The sequence below is a fragment of the Physella acuta genome, unplaced genomic scaffold, assembly GCF_028476545.2.
Source record: "Physella acuta isolate Inbredline_101_S28 unplaced genomic scaffold, ASM2847654v3 ptg000235l, whole genome shotgun sequence".
NCBI lineage: Eukaryota > Metazoa > Mollusca > Gastropoda > Physidae > Physella > Physella acuta.
This window is the reverse complement of record NW_026731754.1, coordinates 386,416-401,298: the sequence shown is the minus strand read 5'-3', so window position 1 is coordinate 401,298 and position 14,883 is coordinate 386,416. Positions and strand designations below refer to the sequence as shown.

At 34.8% G+C, this 14,883-nt stretch overlaps 2 protein-coding genes across 3 annotated transcripts in view; both read right to left on the bottom strand.

The window, feature by feature from the left end:
• Nucleotides 1-14,883, bottom strand: part of LOC131938139 (uncharacterized) — a 312,258-nt gene that overhangs the window by 247,658 nt on the left and 49,717 nt on the right. The window lies entirely within an intron of this gene.
• LOC131938128 (uncharacterized) lies at nucleotides 8,251-12,072 on the bottom strand. The gene is made up of 4 exons (XM_059296030.1): nucleotides 11,890-12,072; nucleotides 9,681-9,846; nucleotides 9,481-9,515; nucleotides 8,251-8,310 (listed from the first exon to the last, which is right to left on the bottom strand). Exons 1-4 carry the CDS (start codon nucleotides 12,025-12,027, stop codon nucleotides 8,251-8,253), a joined length of 399 nt encoding a protein of 132 aa, XP_059152013.1. The 5' UTR covers nucleotides 12,028-12,072.

Here is a 14,883-nt window from a genome sequence, read left to right as displayed (position 1 = left end):
TAACCAAGCGATTAGAACTCACTATTGCCAGTTCGGTGTCGACGCCAGATTCCAAGAATTCTAAATATTTACACAACATATATGGACTCACTGATCCAACTATTTATATCATCTGAAAATCTACCAAAACATAAAGAAATAACAGGCATTTTAACTAGTCTAATTTATTTCTAGAGCTCTTACCTGAGGCTACTTGAATAAAATAATTCGTGATGTGTCACTGTAACATTGAGCGCAACCGTGTGTCAAAGATAGGTTATTTTAAAAGGCTTTCAAATCAAAGAAAGATATGTATCTATATAATTGAAAATGTAAAATAAATATAGCCTATATGATTGATTAAGCTTCACAATTATTTTATGAAGGTACTATTGTGTAGCTGGTGCTAACTACAACTTTTTTTAATGTGGTTATTATAACTTTAATTTAGATAATAACATTTATTTGTGTATACTAGAAGTCATTTTTTAATGTTGTTGTTTTTTAACCCACAGTGATACAATTAGAATTCATATTAATTGTAATGCTTGTCTATTAAACATACACGGTACTTTACTGTAAACAAGAAAAACAACAAGAGGGCGTTTAGTACTATTACAATAATTTATTTACTTATATACTATGATAAGAATTATAATAATTTTCAAAAACATTAGTCAATAAGTGTTATCTCATTGTTCTATTAAGCTTTTGTAACTATGATTCATTTCGTCTAGGTTTGGTATAGTGTTATTACTTGCAAAAGTAGGTGTTAGGATGAAATTACTATTAACACATAATAATATATAGTATTATTATAAAATTATATTCTGCGACAGCTTTTCATTATTTGTTACATTAAACTGTTAAATACATAGGCTAATCCTAAATGAAAATATACCCTACATGTTTATTCTAAACATAACTACACTAGATACACCACTACAGACCTTGATTCATCCTAATCTTAGACTATTTGATTAATGTTTACATTTCACTTACCAGTAGTACCCTCAGTAATTTAACACGTATTAAGTTTTAATGAACTCATATTGGGAATTCCCGAACAATATGGCAGACTGGGAAACCCAGTCTATATTTATCACTGGAGTTTTCTTTAACTTTAGTTCTCCCCATAGTTTGAGTAAGTCAAAATATCCCTAGGGTTTCATCCTAAACGATGTCAATTTGTTTTGAGGATTTTTCCTCTACTATGTTCACGGCTCGGCATACCCCCCCCCTTCTTTAAAAAAAAATTGCATTTTTTAATGTACAAGAGACACTGTACTTAGTCCCAGTGGCGTAGGCAGGGGTGGTTAGGGGGGCATAACCCCCCCCCCCCCCCATAGACCCCTCGGTACATATATATAAAGTATGAGGGGGGGGGGGGTGCAAATTGAAAGTTTGAGGGGGGTGCTAATCGAAAGTTTGAGGGGGGGGGGGGCTGCAAAGCGAAAGTTTGAGAGGTGGGGTGTAAATCAAAAGGTTGAGGGGGGATGCAAATCGAAAGTTTGAGGGGGGATGCAAATCGAAAGTTAGAGGGGGGGGGGGGGGGGGTGAAAATCGAAAGTTTGACCCCGGGTAAAAATTGGACCCCCCCCCCCCCCACCGCCCCTTGAGACGATCCTGGGTACGCCACTGCTTAGTCCATCAGAGGCGGATTTAAGTTACGCCCTGCAGATACTAATATAATTACGCACAGGATTCAAGGTACTATACTAAAGCATTATTCATAATTATAGGACCATTTGTCCCTGATATTTGAGGTAGGAATATAACTGTTTTGGTTTCAAGCTGGTCGATGTATTTTAGCGAGAAACAGAGCTGAAGATAGTATAGAACTATCCATTGATGTCCTTTCAATTGTAAAGTTTTTTGTCAGATTTCTGCAATTATGTATTTTTTAAACTTCGAAATCAACCAATTGTATTGCGATTAACGAGCACTCGTCTTTAAGTAATCAGTGTCTAGGTAAGGAAATGATGGCTAATGATTTATTTTTAAATTAAAAACTGTGATTCAAACATTTACCTTTTCTGGACCATAAGGATTTTACGCATAATTTTAAATACATACGTGCATGCATTTAGCAGTATAATGGCACGTATTTTTTTAAAGATGAGAGTATGTCGATACCTGTAATAGTTTTCGGTATCATATCAATACCTTTTTTTTTAATTTTAAAAGTGATCACAGGTTATGGGTTGTTCTGGAACATTAAACAATAAAAAAAAATATCATTGAAGAGAATACATGTATTTCCCTTATGAAGGCATTGTCTAGAACGTCCTTGACTACTGTTCTAGTGAAGTGTTTCACAGGGCTGCATGTATTTCTATGGTATGGTGGAAACCTAATAAAAATACAAGTATCTTTGTAAGGCAGACAGACCTAGATTTTATTACAATCTCCAATAATTCAACACATCATTCTACAAAAAGCTGACAAAAGAGAGAAATGGACTTAAACGTATCACGTCCATCCGCTCACGATCTAGTTTAAAAAACAGTAGTGATAATAACTGGTATGTCTTCACAAATACTGGCAGCATCGATGTCAAAACAGTTAGTATTTGTTACATTACTTGATTTCTATCATGTATAACAACCGGTGACTTCTTCGATTTAATTTCCTTTTTAAAAATTATTCTCAACAGACAACTCAGATGACATGTCTGGTTTCCATCTACATCTTGGTTAACTGACTACACAGTAATACATCGGCACCATAAACAAACTGAACATTCAAGGGACGTAACCAGAGTTTCTTCCAGGCATCTCTTCGAAATTTTTTTACCCCCCCCCCCCCCCGAACGAAATGAAATTTATGTAATTTATATAGAAAATATATACTTTTAACAGTGTCCGCCCCCCCCCCCCCCGAAGAAAGTTTACCGCCCCCCCGAAAATTTCAAGTGCCCCCCCGGAGAAAAAAGTCTGGAAGAAACACTGGACGTAACTATGATATATATATATATATATATATATATATATATATATATATATATATATATATATATATATATATATATATATATATATATATATATATATATATATATATATATATATATATATATATATATATAAAGCAATGTATGTCTGTGTGTTTGTGTGTTTGTCCTTTATGCATTACTACACCTCTCATCACATCGCCGCGACACTTTGGGAAGTTGTTGAGAATACTCCTGGGGAGGTTTCTGCGAAAAAAAATATTTCAAATTCGCAGGGGTGGCGCCCCGGTAGGGCGCGATTTGTTTTTTCTCAATATGCGGTATAAAATAATAAAAGTCGATTTTGGTTTGGCATCGCTCATCCGATAGCCATGAGACTTTGGTGAGTTCATTATACCACTTTAGGGAAGGGTTTTGTAAAAAAATAATTTTTAATTTCGCAAGGGCGGCGCCACGGGAGGGTCCGATTTTTCTCTATATACTGTATATAAAAATAATAAAAGTGAATTGCAGTAACACTGTTCATCTGATAGGCATGAAACTTTGGGGAGTTTATTATGAAACTTTAGGGAAGGGTTCAATAAAAAATCATTTCTAATTACGCAAGGGCGGCGCCACGGGAGGGTGCGATTTTTCTCTATATACGGTTTATAAAAATAAACGTCGATTGCGATTTCACGGCGTTCATCCGATAGCCATGAAACTTTGGGGAGTTGATTAGAACACTCCAGGGAAGGTTTCTTAAAAAAAAACCCTCCTTTTTTAATTTCGCAAGGGCGGCGCTACGGGAGGGTGCGATTTTTCTCTATATACTGTATATAAAAATAATAAAAGTGAATTGCAGTAACACTGTTCATCTGATAGGCATGAAACTTTGGGGAGTTTATTATGAAACTTTAGGGAAGGGTTCTATATAAAATCATTTTTAATTACGCAAGGGCGGCGCCACGGGAGGGTGCGATTTTTCTCTATATACGGTTTATAAAAATAAACGTCGATTGCGATTTCACGGCGTTCATCCGATAGCCATGAAACTTTGGGGAGTTGATTAGAACACTCCAGGGAAGGTTTCTATAAAAAAAACCCTCCTTTTTTAATTTCGCAAGGGCGGCGCCACGGGAGGGTGCGATTTTTCTCTATTTACGGTTTATAAAAATATAAGTCTATTTCGGTTTCACACCGTTCATCCGTGTACCATGAAACTTTGGGGAGATGATTATATCACTCAATGGTAGGGTTCTACAAAAAATTGTTTTTAATATTGCAAGGGCGGCGCCCCAGAGGGAGAGCGATTTTTTTTCTCTATACACGGTATATAAAAAATAAAACTCGGATGCAGTTCATCCGAGTGCCATGAAACTTTAAGGAGTAGATGAGAACACTCCTGAGAATATTTCTGCGAAAAAGAAAACTAAAGTTCCTTATCGGCGGCGCCATGTAGGGTACAAATTTCGTCAATACACGGTTTGGCGCCCAAAGTTTTAGAGCGACTATGTTGGCACTTGGCATCCGTTATTCGAGCGTCCTGCATAACGAGTAATGGGTACTATTATATTCAGCGGTAAAGCTACAACAGTCTTCTAAAAATAACTTTGTAACGCGAGGAAATCCTTCTGTACAGTTTCGTCACCTAGCGAAAGATGAAAAAATAACTTTTTGAATATGAGGAGCCTACTGTAGAGTTTCGTCACTTTGCGAATGATGCAATAAGCATCTACTATTAGACAATCCAGTCAGAAATTAAGATCGAGCATCTAATAATAGGCAAATAGTAACGCTAGCATATCGCATCAGTCACACTGATGTTTAAAACATGTCAAATACTTTTGTACGTGTTAAAGAAAAAAAGCCTGTTCATTTGTGGCACTTTAGCGAATGATGAAAATCTGCATCATTATTAACAGGATGCTACTTGGTACGATGGCGCATATTACTTTTAAGGAGCCAGGGGTCGTACGCCGCGCCTATGCGGTGGTGTAATCGGGGGGTGGGGGCCCTGAGAGCGCCACTGTACGTCTCTGACACATTGGCAGTCACCGAAGTGTGTGCTACCATATTATTTGGGTGAGTGACTAATGTACACTCAATGTTTTCATGCGGTAGTGTAGCCCTACCCGTGTCCCGATATTTATGATCCATGCGCAGGCATTGTTTACATTTAAATAACTCACTATTAGAAAACAAGGTAACGAGTCTAAGAATATAGGATTGGTAACGCATGGATGAATCCCTTCTTATATATTTCATCGGACTATCTGCAGAGTGTAGGTTGATAGATATTTTTTTGTGAAGAAATTTCGATTACAACATGTGATCTAAATTAAATGGGCATACCTTTTTCCTCCTCCAGTTTTTCACTAGACAACTTATAATCAGAATATTCTTCTTTGAGTCGCGCTAATTTGATTTGCAGTTCCTCTATTTTGATATGAAATTATATAAAGTGCATATATATATATATATATATATATATATATATATATATATATATATATATAAAGAATAGGTGTATGATGTTAAATCTTCATATACATAACAGCATAAAAAACAACGATCCTTTAGATTACTTGTGTTTGCATATTTCCAGGTGTTAAGCTATTAAAAAACTAAAATCGATATTTTGTTATCCCCTTTATCGTTAAACTGTCGCATCGAAAGGAATTGATTATGTTGTAGAAACTACATTCTGCGAGAGCTCTGCTGGTTGGGATTTATTCATCTAACGTAATTCTCTTCTCAAATACATTCGTGTTGTCAAATGATATCATCTCCTTGTTGAATGACCTGTGCTTTGACAACACACCCGTTTAAGACTGACGTAGAGTGAAATATACGTCCATCTAGTGACTAGATTCTAGTCCAAGAACGTGGAGTCTCCAAACATCAATTTTCAAATGCCAAATTTGAATGTGTCCCATTTTTGTAACAAGACGACACATACATTGGCACTTATAATTTGGGATAACTGGAGAAAATAAACATTTTTTTTCCAAAAATTGTTGTTATTAATACATGAACAAATTATTTCGAATATGATGCTTTGCAGAACAAAGTCTTTAATTGCAATGGAAAAGAAAAACAACCCTTAAATTGGCACTTATAATTTGGGATAACTGGAGAAAATAAACATTTTTTTTCCAAAAATTGTTGTTATTAATACATGAACAAATTATTTCGAATACGATGCTTTGCAGAACAAAGTCTTAAATTGCAACGGAAAAGAAAAACAACCCTTAAATTGCTTTTCTAGAATAAAAATGTGTGACTTTAGCTAAAATCTGATTAGAAAATCAGCAATCTGCATTCTATTTTATGGGTTTTGGAAATTGACAGATTATCCATGTTGACCACTTAGGTATGAGTGAAGGTTTGCATTTTCTTCCCTAATTATGTCCAATTCCTTTCTTTCTCAAGTGTTTAGAATATGTATGCAAATCGTATTCATTATATAAATTTCCTTTATGTATTTCCATATTCGACGCAAACCGGTCAATGACTTTTTAAAAGATTGAAGGACTGATACATTTTTTTTATATCTACAAATTTCAGTTGTCGCTGAGAGTTTTGGAATGTCTACCAAAAAGGGCTGCTGTAGCTGACGTCTTACAAAAGATATATAACACTGTGATGCCGACAGTAAACGTATTTATACAGACACTTAAAGCTCTGAATCACACTGTGGGTTATATTTAGAGAGAGGTATTGGTTGTATTGCACCATTAACCATTTATCTAGTCTGTTTCTACCAAATAATTTGAAGTTTGTTTCTGTCGATTTAACAGATATGTTTCAGCTTTAGTTTACCATTGCTTTTCAACTCGATTTTCTGAATTGTAGGCAGAGTTTCTTGCCCCCCCCCCCCCCCCCGACATTTTTTTACCGCCCCCCCCCCCCCCGAACGAAATGAAATTTATATAATTTCTATAGAAAATATATACTTTTAACAGTGTCCGCCCCCCCCCCCCCCGAAGAAAGTCTACCGCCCCCCCCCCCCCCCCCCCCGAAAATTTCAAGTGCCCCCCCCGAAGAATAAAGTCTGGAAGAAACACTGATTGTAGGTCGTAGAAATACGAGATTGTATAATGCAGGTATGCATCTTCATCAGGGGTTTCAAAATAGACAATTTTGTTAATTACTTCATTTCATCAGGGTTTTTTTTCTCTACCATGAAAAGAACTATGTGTAATTGTGGTAGATCCCATTTTTAAAATTTGATTACGTAGAACTTGGCACTAATACTTCCTAATATGTTGAGTTTATTTAAGTCTTTAAGGAACAAAAAAATCTTAGTTTCAATTCAAATACTCTTGCTACCCAGCAGATCATATGGCAATTGGTTAAGACTGTTTCCTTAATTTCCTTGCAATTTAGATTGAGTGCGAACTTATAAATAAATAAGCTTTGCGATACTTCTGATCATAGCTGGAGCACCTGAAAGTTTGGCACTAATTTCATCAACTCTCATTAACTATTGAACATTTGAAAAAATAAAAATGTTAGGATAAACAAAAGCGGTTAATTACCAGAATCACTTGCAAATTGCGCTTCGTTCTCTTCTTCTCTAAGCCTTAGTTTAATCTCATTTAGTTCGTTTTGAACTTGTTCTGTTAGAAAACGACATGTGTTTGAGAGAGAGAGAAAGAGAGTGAGAGAGAGAGAGAGATATGTTAGTCATCTATCTTTAAAAAAGAAACCGAATGTAATAACTTGTTTTTTTTTAACTTTTCAGCTTAACAGATATAATTTACCAAGCTGTACTTTCAGTTTCATCAATTTTTTTCTTTGTACTAATTGATCATCTGTGAACAAAATAAGCAATAACGTAAGTTTTATAAGCTACATATAGGCCTAAACAGTTACTAAATATTTTTTAAGGGCTTAATAGCAATTTAAAATCAACACTGGTACAATGCGAACGCCTACTGCTTAAGTATCAATATAAATGAATCGGTGCATATATATATATATATATATATATATATAGATAGATTTATATATATATATATATATATATATATATATATATATATATATATATATATATATATATATATATATAGATATAGATATAGATATAGATATATATATATATATTAAAAAAGGTCATTCAAATAATGTTCTACCATAAAAAAAATTAAAGTACTTATATATACAGAAAACGTTTGTGATTTAAATGACAAAAACCAAGCTCTAAAATATAACTAAATGCATTTTTTTTAGTATTTAAATATTCTTTTTTTAGCTTATATAAACATGTGTTTCTGAATGCACCCTATTTATATCAGCTATTTTCTAATGTGATGAATTACCGGATAATTTCAATAGCATAGATGAATGGTCATAAGGATGCTGAGTGGTATACCAAGATGCCATGAGATCTATAAATGCAATAAAACAACACAATACAGTGCTGCATCCAGTGGGTTTTTTGTGTGTAAATTTTGTATAATTGCAGTCATTGTTTATAAACATTTTTAATGTTGACTTTATAGACAAGACAAATGTTACACTAATCATATTATAATTGATACATTGCATCCAGCTTCATTAGAAATTGTGTATAAATGGATGTGTATAAAATCGGCTGTAAGATATTCCAATTCAAATATAGTTTTCTGTATTCATTATTTATTTCCCTTCTATTATGAAGAGATTCAATTGAACGTGATTAAAAGGCTAAACACTGCTCTCAAATTGTACAATGTGATATTAAATCTAAATAAAAATTCCGGAAATCAACCAGATCATGTTAAAATTATCCATTATTTACAAATTTTAAAGTCAGAACCTAATTTAATTTTAAATAACAGAATTCGACGCGACAAGCTAATTTAAAAAAATGACCTGAACACTCATCAAGTTAAACACACAATTTACTGAGTTAAAAATATGCTCCTAAAGTAATTAGAAAATGTATATATATATATATATATTATATATATATATTATATATATATATATATATATATATATATATATATATATATATATATATATATATATATATATATATATATATATATATACATATAAACAGAAAGCAATGGTTAAAAAGTATAGAAGAGAGTATCTTATTATGTTATTATATGTAAATTCTAGCAATCTAGTCCTACACCACTCAAGTGTGCTATTTATTTTTATGTTAGTAATAGACAAGTTCTATACTATCTTTCTGTTTAGTGAATTAGACTGCATTTTTTATTGGGATTATTATTGTCAAATTGCCAATATTGAAGTAGGCTACAAGTTAGATCTTGTACGTCTCTCCCTAACACTCTTTTTAGTCGCCTAACCATGAATGAAAGTGATTTGAATTAACTTCATAAATTTTATTTATTTCCTTGATCAACGCAAATAAAAAATTATTAGATTTCGAATAATGTATTGATGTTATTTAGAACAAATGCGACATGACGCAATAGGGCAGGTAAGTAGGCCACCACGCACTTCTTTTGCTCATGCAAGTTTTATTGAGCCGTAGAACTGGTTGCGACCTACTTACCAGCCCTATAGCATATAGGTTAACTGTTGTAAATCAATCTGTTTACCTGTTGTTCTTCTTGAATAGCCGTGTCTAGTGAGCCTTTAATACACATAAATTATAATATTAATACAATGCTGTAAACAATTTGATGTAGCGTTATAAATATTCACTATAACGATTAATTACAGAGGGTAACAAAACGCAGCTAAAAGTAAAAGTTAAATTTTAAACACATTTTTTCTGCTAAAGAACGTGTCCACCTACCTTTGATCTCTTCCATTTCCCTGGCCACATGAGACAGTTTGACATCTCTGTCACGGAGAACTTCCAACAAACGTGGGTACCACCCCTCGTACAGTGTCAGTCTCTCAAACAGTAGCACACTGCCTTCTATCTCACCTTTAGTGTTAGTTGTTGCCTTGATCTCTGACTAATTTTACTATTGTTTACATCAACTTGACACGAAGTTATTAGACCTGGTTATTACATACATTTGGCGGCCGCGAAGTTTATCAGAGTCAACATTAGATATCATTGTGCCTGGTATCTATTACTATTTTGAAATCTGTAAGCTGTACACGTCCATTTGTCACGTTAACAGCGGTCCTTCATTATTTAACAAAATTCTTATTACTACTACTACATAACAATTCTTGCTGCTACAGTATTATTCATAAAGTAATCCTGTTCGTGAATTACTTCTCGTAGCAGTGGAAGAAATTACCTTATTTAAAGTACAATTTAGCTGCTGTAAGGTAGTTTCGCGTGAAAGTAGAGTATATAACATTATTTAAAATATCTTTTAAAGTTTTTCCTGCCCGCGACATTTAGACGCGGGATCATGATTTCTAAAACAAAGTAATTTAAATGTAAAGCAGGCGTTACATTTCTTGGATCACAGTTGTATTGGCGGGTGTTTGTTTGCACTAACTTTCAGACGCAACTGGACTTGATGTTTAAAGCCTTGAGTGCACGTAAAATCATTTTTTCTAACAGAGAGGAAGAAAGTTGTTTGTCAACCTCCCTATTAGAGAGGAAGAAAGTTTCTTGTCGACCACCCAGGTATCTGAAGCGTCGCGGGACGCTCTCGCCAGCCACTAATTACACTACCTAAGTGGTACCGGGTATAGCTACTGGTTTGGTTCGTTAAATGCAGTGTGCCACCGAATCCTTAATGTAAGGTGCTATTTTTAACAAAAGTATGTGACATAGTGGTTACAGGGTAGCAAGGGACGAGAAATCCCATCCCTATCGGGGCACTGGCAGACTCGACTGATTCAATTTTGTAAACTATTATAGTAGGCTACCGTCTCCATAGTGTACCAACTATTTAAAACAAACTAAGATCGACGCTTTGCAGAAACTAAATAAACGTATTATTTAGTAAAGGCATAACTCTGGTTGCGGAGACGGCACCTAGAAAAAAAATCCGGATTTACAATAATGTAAAATAAGTACATTTGGGAAAACGCGTAATGATGTAACAAAGTACCACATGTCAAATCGCTACATGTCAAATCGCTTGTATGTTTCCATTTAAATTCATTGAAATGAATTTGATCCGTTCCAGCCCCAAAAGTGACATCGCGAGTTTTTAATTTTTTTTATTTTTATAAGACAAGTATTATACACACTTTATATTATAACATAATAACATTAAAAACATAATAAAGGATAATGAAAAGAATTACAATGGTCTTGTAAACTGAAAATCAGAGTGGATAATATGGGCAGTAGATACTCTGTTCAATTACTGTTAATTCTAAGCTGTGGTGGTCACTTACATTTACTTACGCGTTCTAATTTTAACGCTACAATTTATCCCTAAAGTGAACGGAACTTAAACATATATATATATATATATATATATATATATATATATATATATATATATATATATATATATATATATATATATATATATATATATATATACATATATATTACACGTTAGTGCTAAAAATAGTACCTTCATGCCGTAAGAGGTACTATTTGGTCCCTTTTGCGGGAATTTAGTACCGTTTGTAATTTTTTTTTCTTATTGATGTCCTATTTTAACAAAAGAAATTACTCATTTAAATCATTTTCTTCTGGTCTTGTTTACATAAATGATCCCCTAAGTTCTAAAAACTTTGATGTCTTGTAGTTTTTTAAAATGAATTCTTATGCTTATGAAGTGCGAATCACTTATTTTTGCCTATAATATATATATATATATATATATATATATATATATATATATATATATATATATATATATATATATTTATATATATATATATATATATATATATATATATATATATATATATATATATATATATATATATATATATATATATATATATATATATATATATATATATATATGGAGAAATACACAATTTGATTATACATGATTATACACAATTTAATTAATTAATTAATTGTTTAAAAATTTAAACTATCATTTTGGCTTAATAATTCTATTTACCAGATCAGTTTCAGTCAACATTTCACTTTCTTGAAGTAGATGAATAACATTTGATGGTTTGACAAATTTTCTAAACAGCTTTAGAAAAAGAGGCTTGAGCCGTTCAAAATATTCTGGATCTAAAGTCGGCTCATCCATTTTGTGACGTGTCGACTGTATTTCTTATTGCAACCAATTAGGCTAAGCTATCCATAGTAGACCCATAATTTGCTCTATAACACTGGAAAATGAACAGTTTAAATTAATTTGTGCACATACTAAATTGTTAAATGCAATGTTGTAAAAGCCGTTTATTATAAACTAGCTTACTCGTCCCCCGGATTCAGATCAAAGGTTAACGCAATGTTTTATGAGGATTTTATGAAAGCGTTTTTAATCGTGTTTTTTAAGACGTAAGTGTCGCGGAGTTTTCTAGGAAGCCATCGCTTACACTACTACATGTACACCGGGGACGATCTTTAGTTCGGTTTAATCATCAATCGTCATGTGCCAACGTGTAACTTTTCCAGGGTGTTCTTTAAAACCAATGTAGGCACAGATTTCTCAATGGGGAGCAAAAGTACTGCAGGTCACTGAACACCTGTCTCCGGTCGACGCTCTCAGTTCGATTTAGTCAACGATTCTATCCATAATGTACCACACACTTAAAAAGAAACGTAAACGACATAATGCTTTTGGTGAATCCCGGTGCGCCAAATTGTTTTCCGCAGAAACCTTCATTGGAGAATGTTTATCAATCTCTCAAAGTTTAATAGTTATCGGAGAAAGGTATAGTAATGAATGAAAGACAAACACACCCATAGACACATATACTTTAATTTGTTTATACGGTAAATGGAAAACAATCGCACATTGCCGCAGTGACGCCGCTAGAAAATCATTACTTTCCTAAAATCTCATGGCGATCTGTGTTTTTTCCAGCTTTTATTTTCCGCGGGTGACACTTTCGGGGGGGGGGGGGGGAGGGGGGGGTGTACAATGCTAAAAGTATATATTCCTATATAAATCCTATTTCGTTCGTGGGGTGGTAGACATTTTTCGGTGGTGGTGTGGGGGGGGGGGGATTTGGGGTCCCCCCGAAGAGATTACTGGAAGAAATTCTGCATGCCATCAGCACTTAATACCTCTCTTTCTCTCTCTCTCTCTCATTCGCTCTTCACTTATTATTAGGCTCCTATTAAAAATGTTTAGATTTAAACGTATTTTATTGAAAACAATATGAGGGTTGGAAGCAGTAGTCGTTAAAGAAATATCAATATTGACAAAGAGTAATATTTTAACGTCCGGGGTAGACCTAGATTCGGAATGTAGTCTTCAAATTATAGAGTTGATTAACCAAACGATTAGTTCTCACTATTGCCAGTTTGGTGTCGACGCTAGCTTCCACGAATTCTAAATATTTAATCAATATATATGGACTCACTGAGCCAACTATTAGTATCATAAAAAATCTAAAAAAACATAAAGAAATAACAGGCATTTCAATTAGTCTAATTTATTTCTAGAGCTCTTACCTGAGGCTACTCGAATACAATAATTTGTGATGTGTGACTGTAACATTGAGCGCAATCGTGTGTCGAAAATAGGTTATCTTGAAAGGCTTTCAAATCACACTGATAAAGTGTTCATTATAACACACATTGCTACACATTTAGTATTATAAACTAGAAAAATTGCCTATTAACTGATAGTGTTGCGATTTTCCTTTTGCGCACGTATACCTGAGATAGCCGATCCTAAATAATATAGGTATAACTGTATTTAGAACATATGTTTTAACAGAATTGAACTTACATCGAACAGATTAGTAGAAGAGCCTGGTACGTCGGACTCCCAAGTCCCCTACATGATAGCGAGCCAGGAGATTTGTCCGCACTAGACGGGCGAATCTCCGTTGCTTGCTCTAAATAGCGTGGGGGAGGAGAGGTGCAAGACTGCCGGGAACCAAGAAGGGTTTTGCTCTCGACCCTAGCCAGATGTCTTGACTTTAAGCTGCGGCCTTCACGTGGCTTCGGATGTGTGCCACTAGTCGGACCAAGCTCATGACCCCCCAAGTGGGTGCGGGATGGCTAGTGGTAGCCAACAGCAGCTAGAGGTTTTTGATCTGGCCGAGTAGAACTGCTGTATGCGTTCGGCTCTTCCGAAGAGCCTGGTACGTCGGACTCCCAAGTCCCCCACATAATAGCGTGGGGGAGGAGAGGTGCAAGACTGCCGGGAACCAAAAGAGTCAGCCGCCAGATCTTTCTTTTGACTTTAAGCGGCGGCCTTAACGGGGCTTCGGAATAATGCCACTGGTCCGACCAAACTCATGTCCCCCCTAGTGGGTGCGGAATGGCCAGTGGCAGATAACAGCAGCTAGAGGGTTTTGATCTGGCGGAATGCCCCCAACGATCAAGCTGGGTACCAGTCGGTAGGACGACGTCCCGCGTCTGGTGGGTGGGGAAAGAAAGCCCGGTGAGAGCCCACGGAAGTAGCGACCGATGTGTGGGGAACTCTCTCGGGGTTTGCCACACTGAGGCCTGCCTGGCTAATGGAAGTCAACCTTCTGAGCCGGTTTCCGTATAAGGAAGGAAGAAAGTAGAATATTGAAATGCAGCGTATTTACTTATCTATATTATCTAACCTCAACATCAAACTCAACATTATTCTCAACATCAATCATAACCGCAACTTCATTGATAACAAAAAACATGGCGGCTATTTGTTAGTAGTTCCCGCTTCAAGATTTAAAAATCATCAAACGTTCCAGAAATGCAACAATTGTAAAAACTTTCAACGCTTATTTGTTCATATGGATGGGAACAAATACATTTGCATGCATTACTGAATATAAAAGATCTGTTGCGTTAAGCATTTTGATTTTATTTCTTTGTTGACTTTTTGTCCAAGAAAGGCTAGATCTAGGCCTAAGGGACATTACTCTGACACTAGATCTAGATCTATTCAGTCTTTGCTACGAGTACGAGCAGAGTTTCTTCCAGGCAGGTCTCTTTT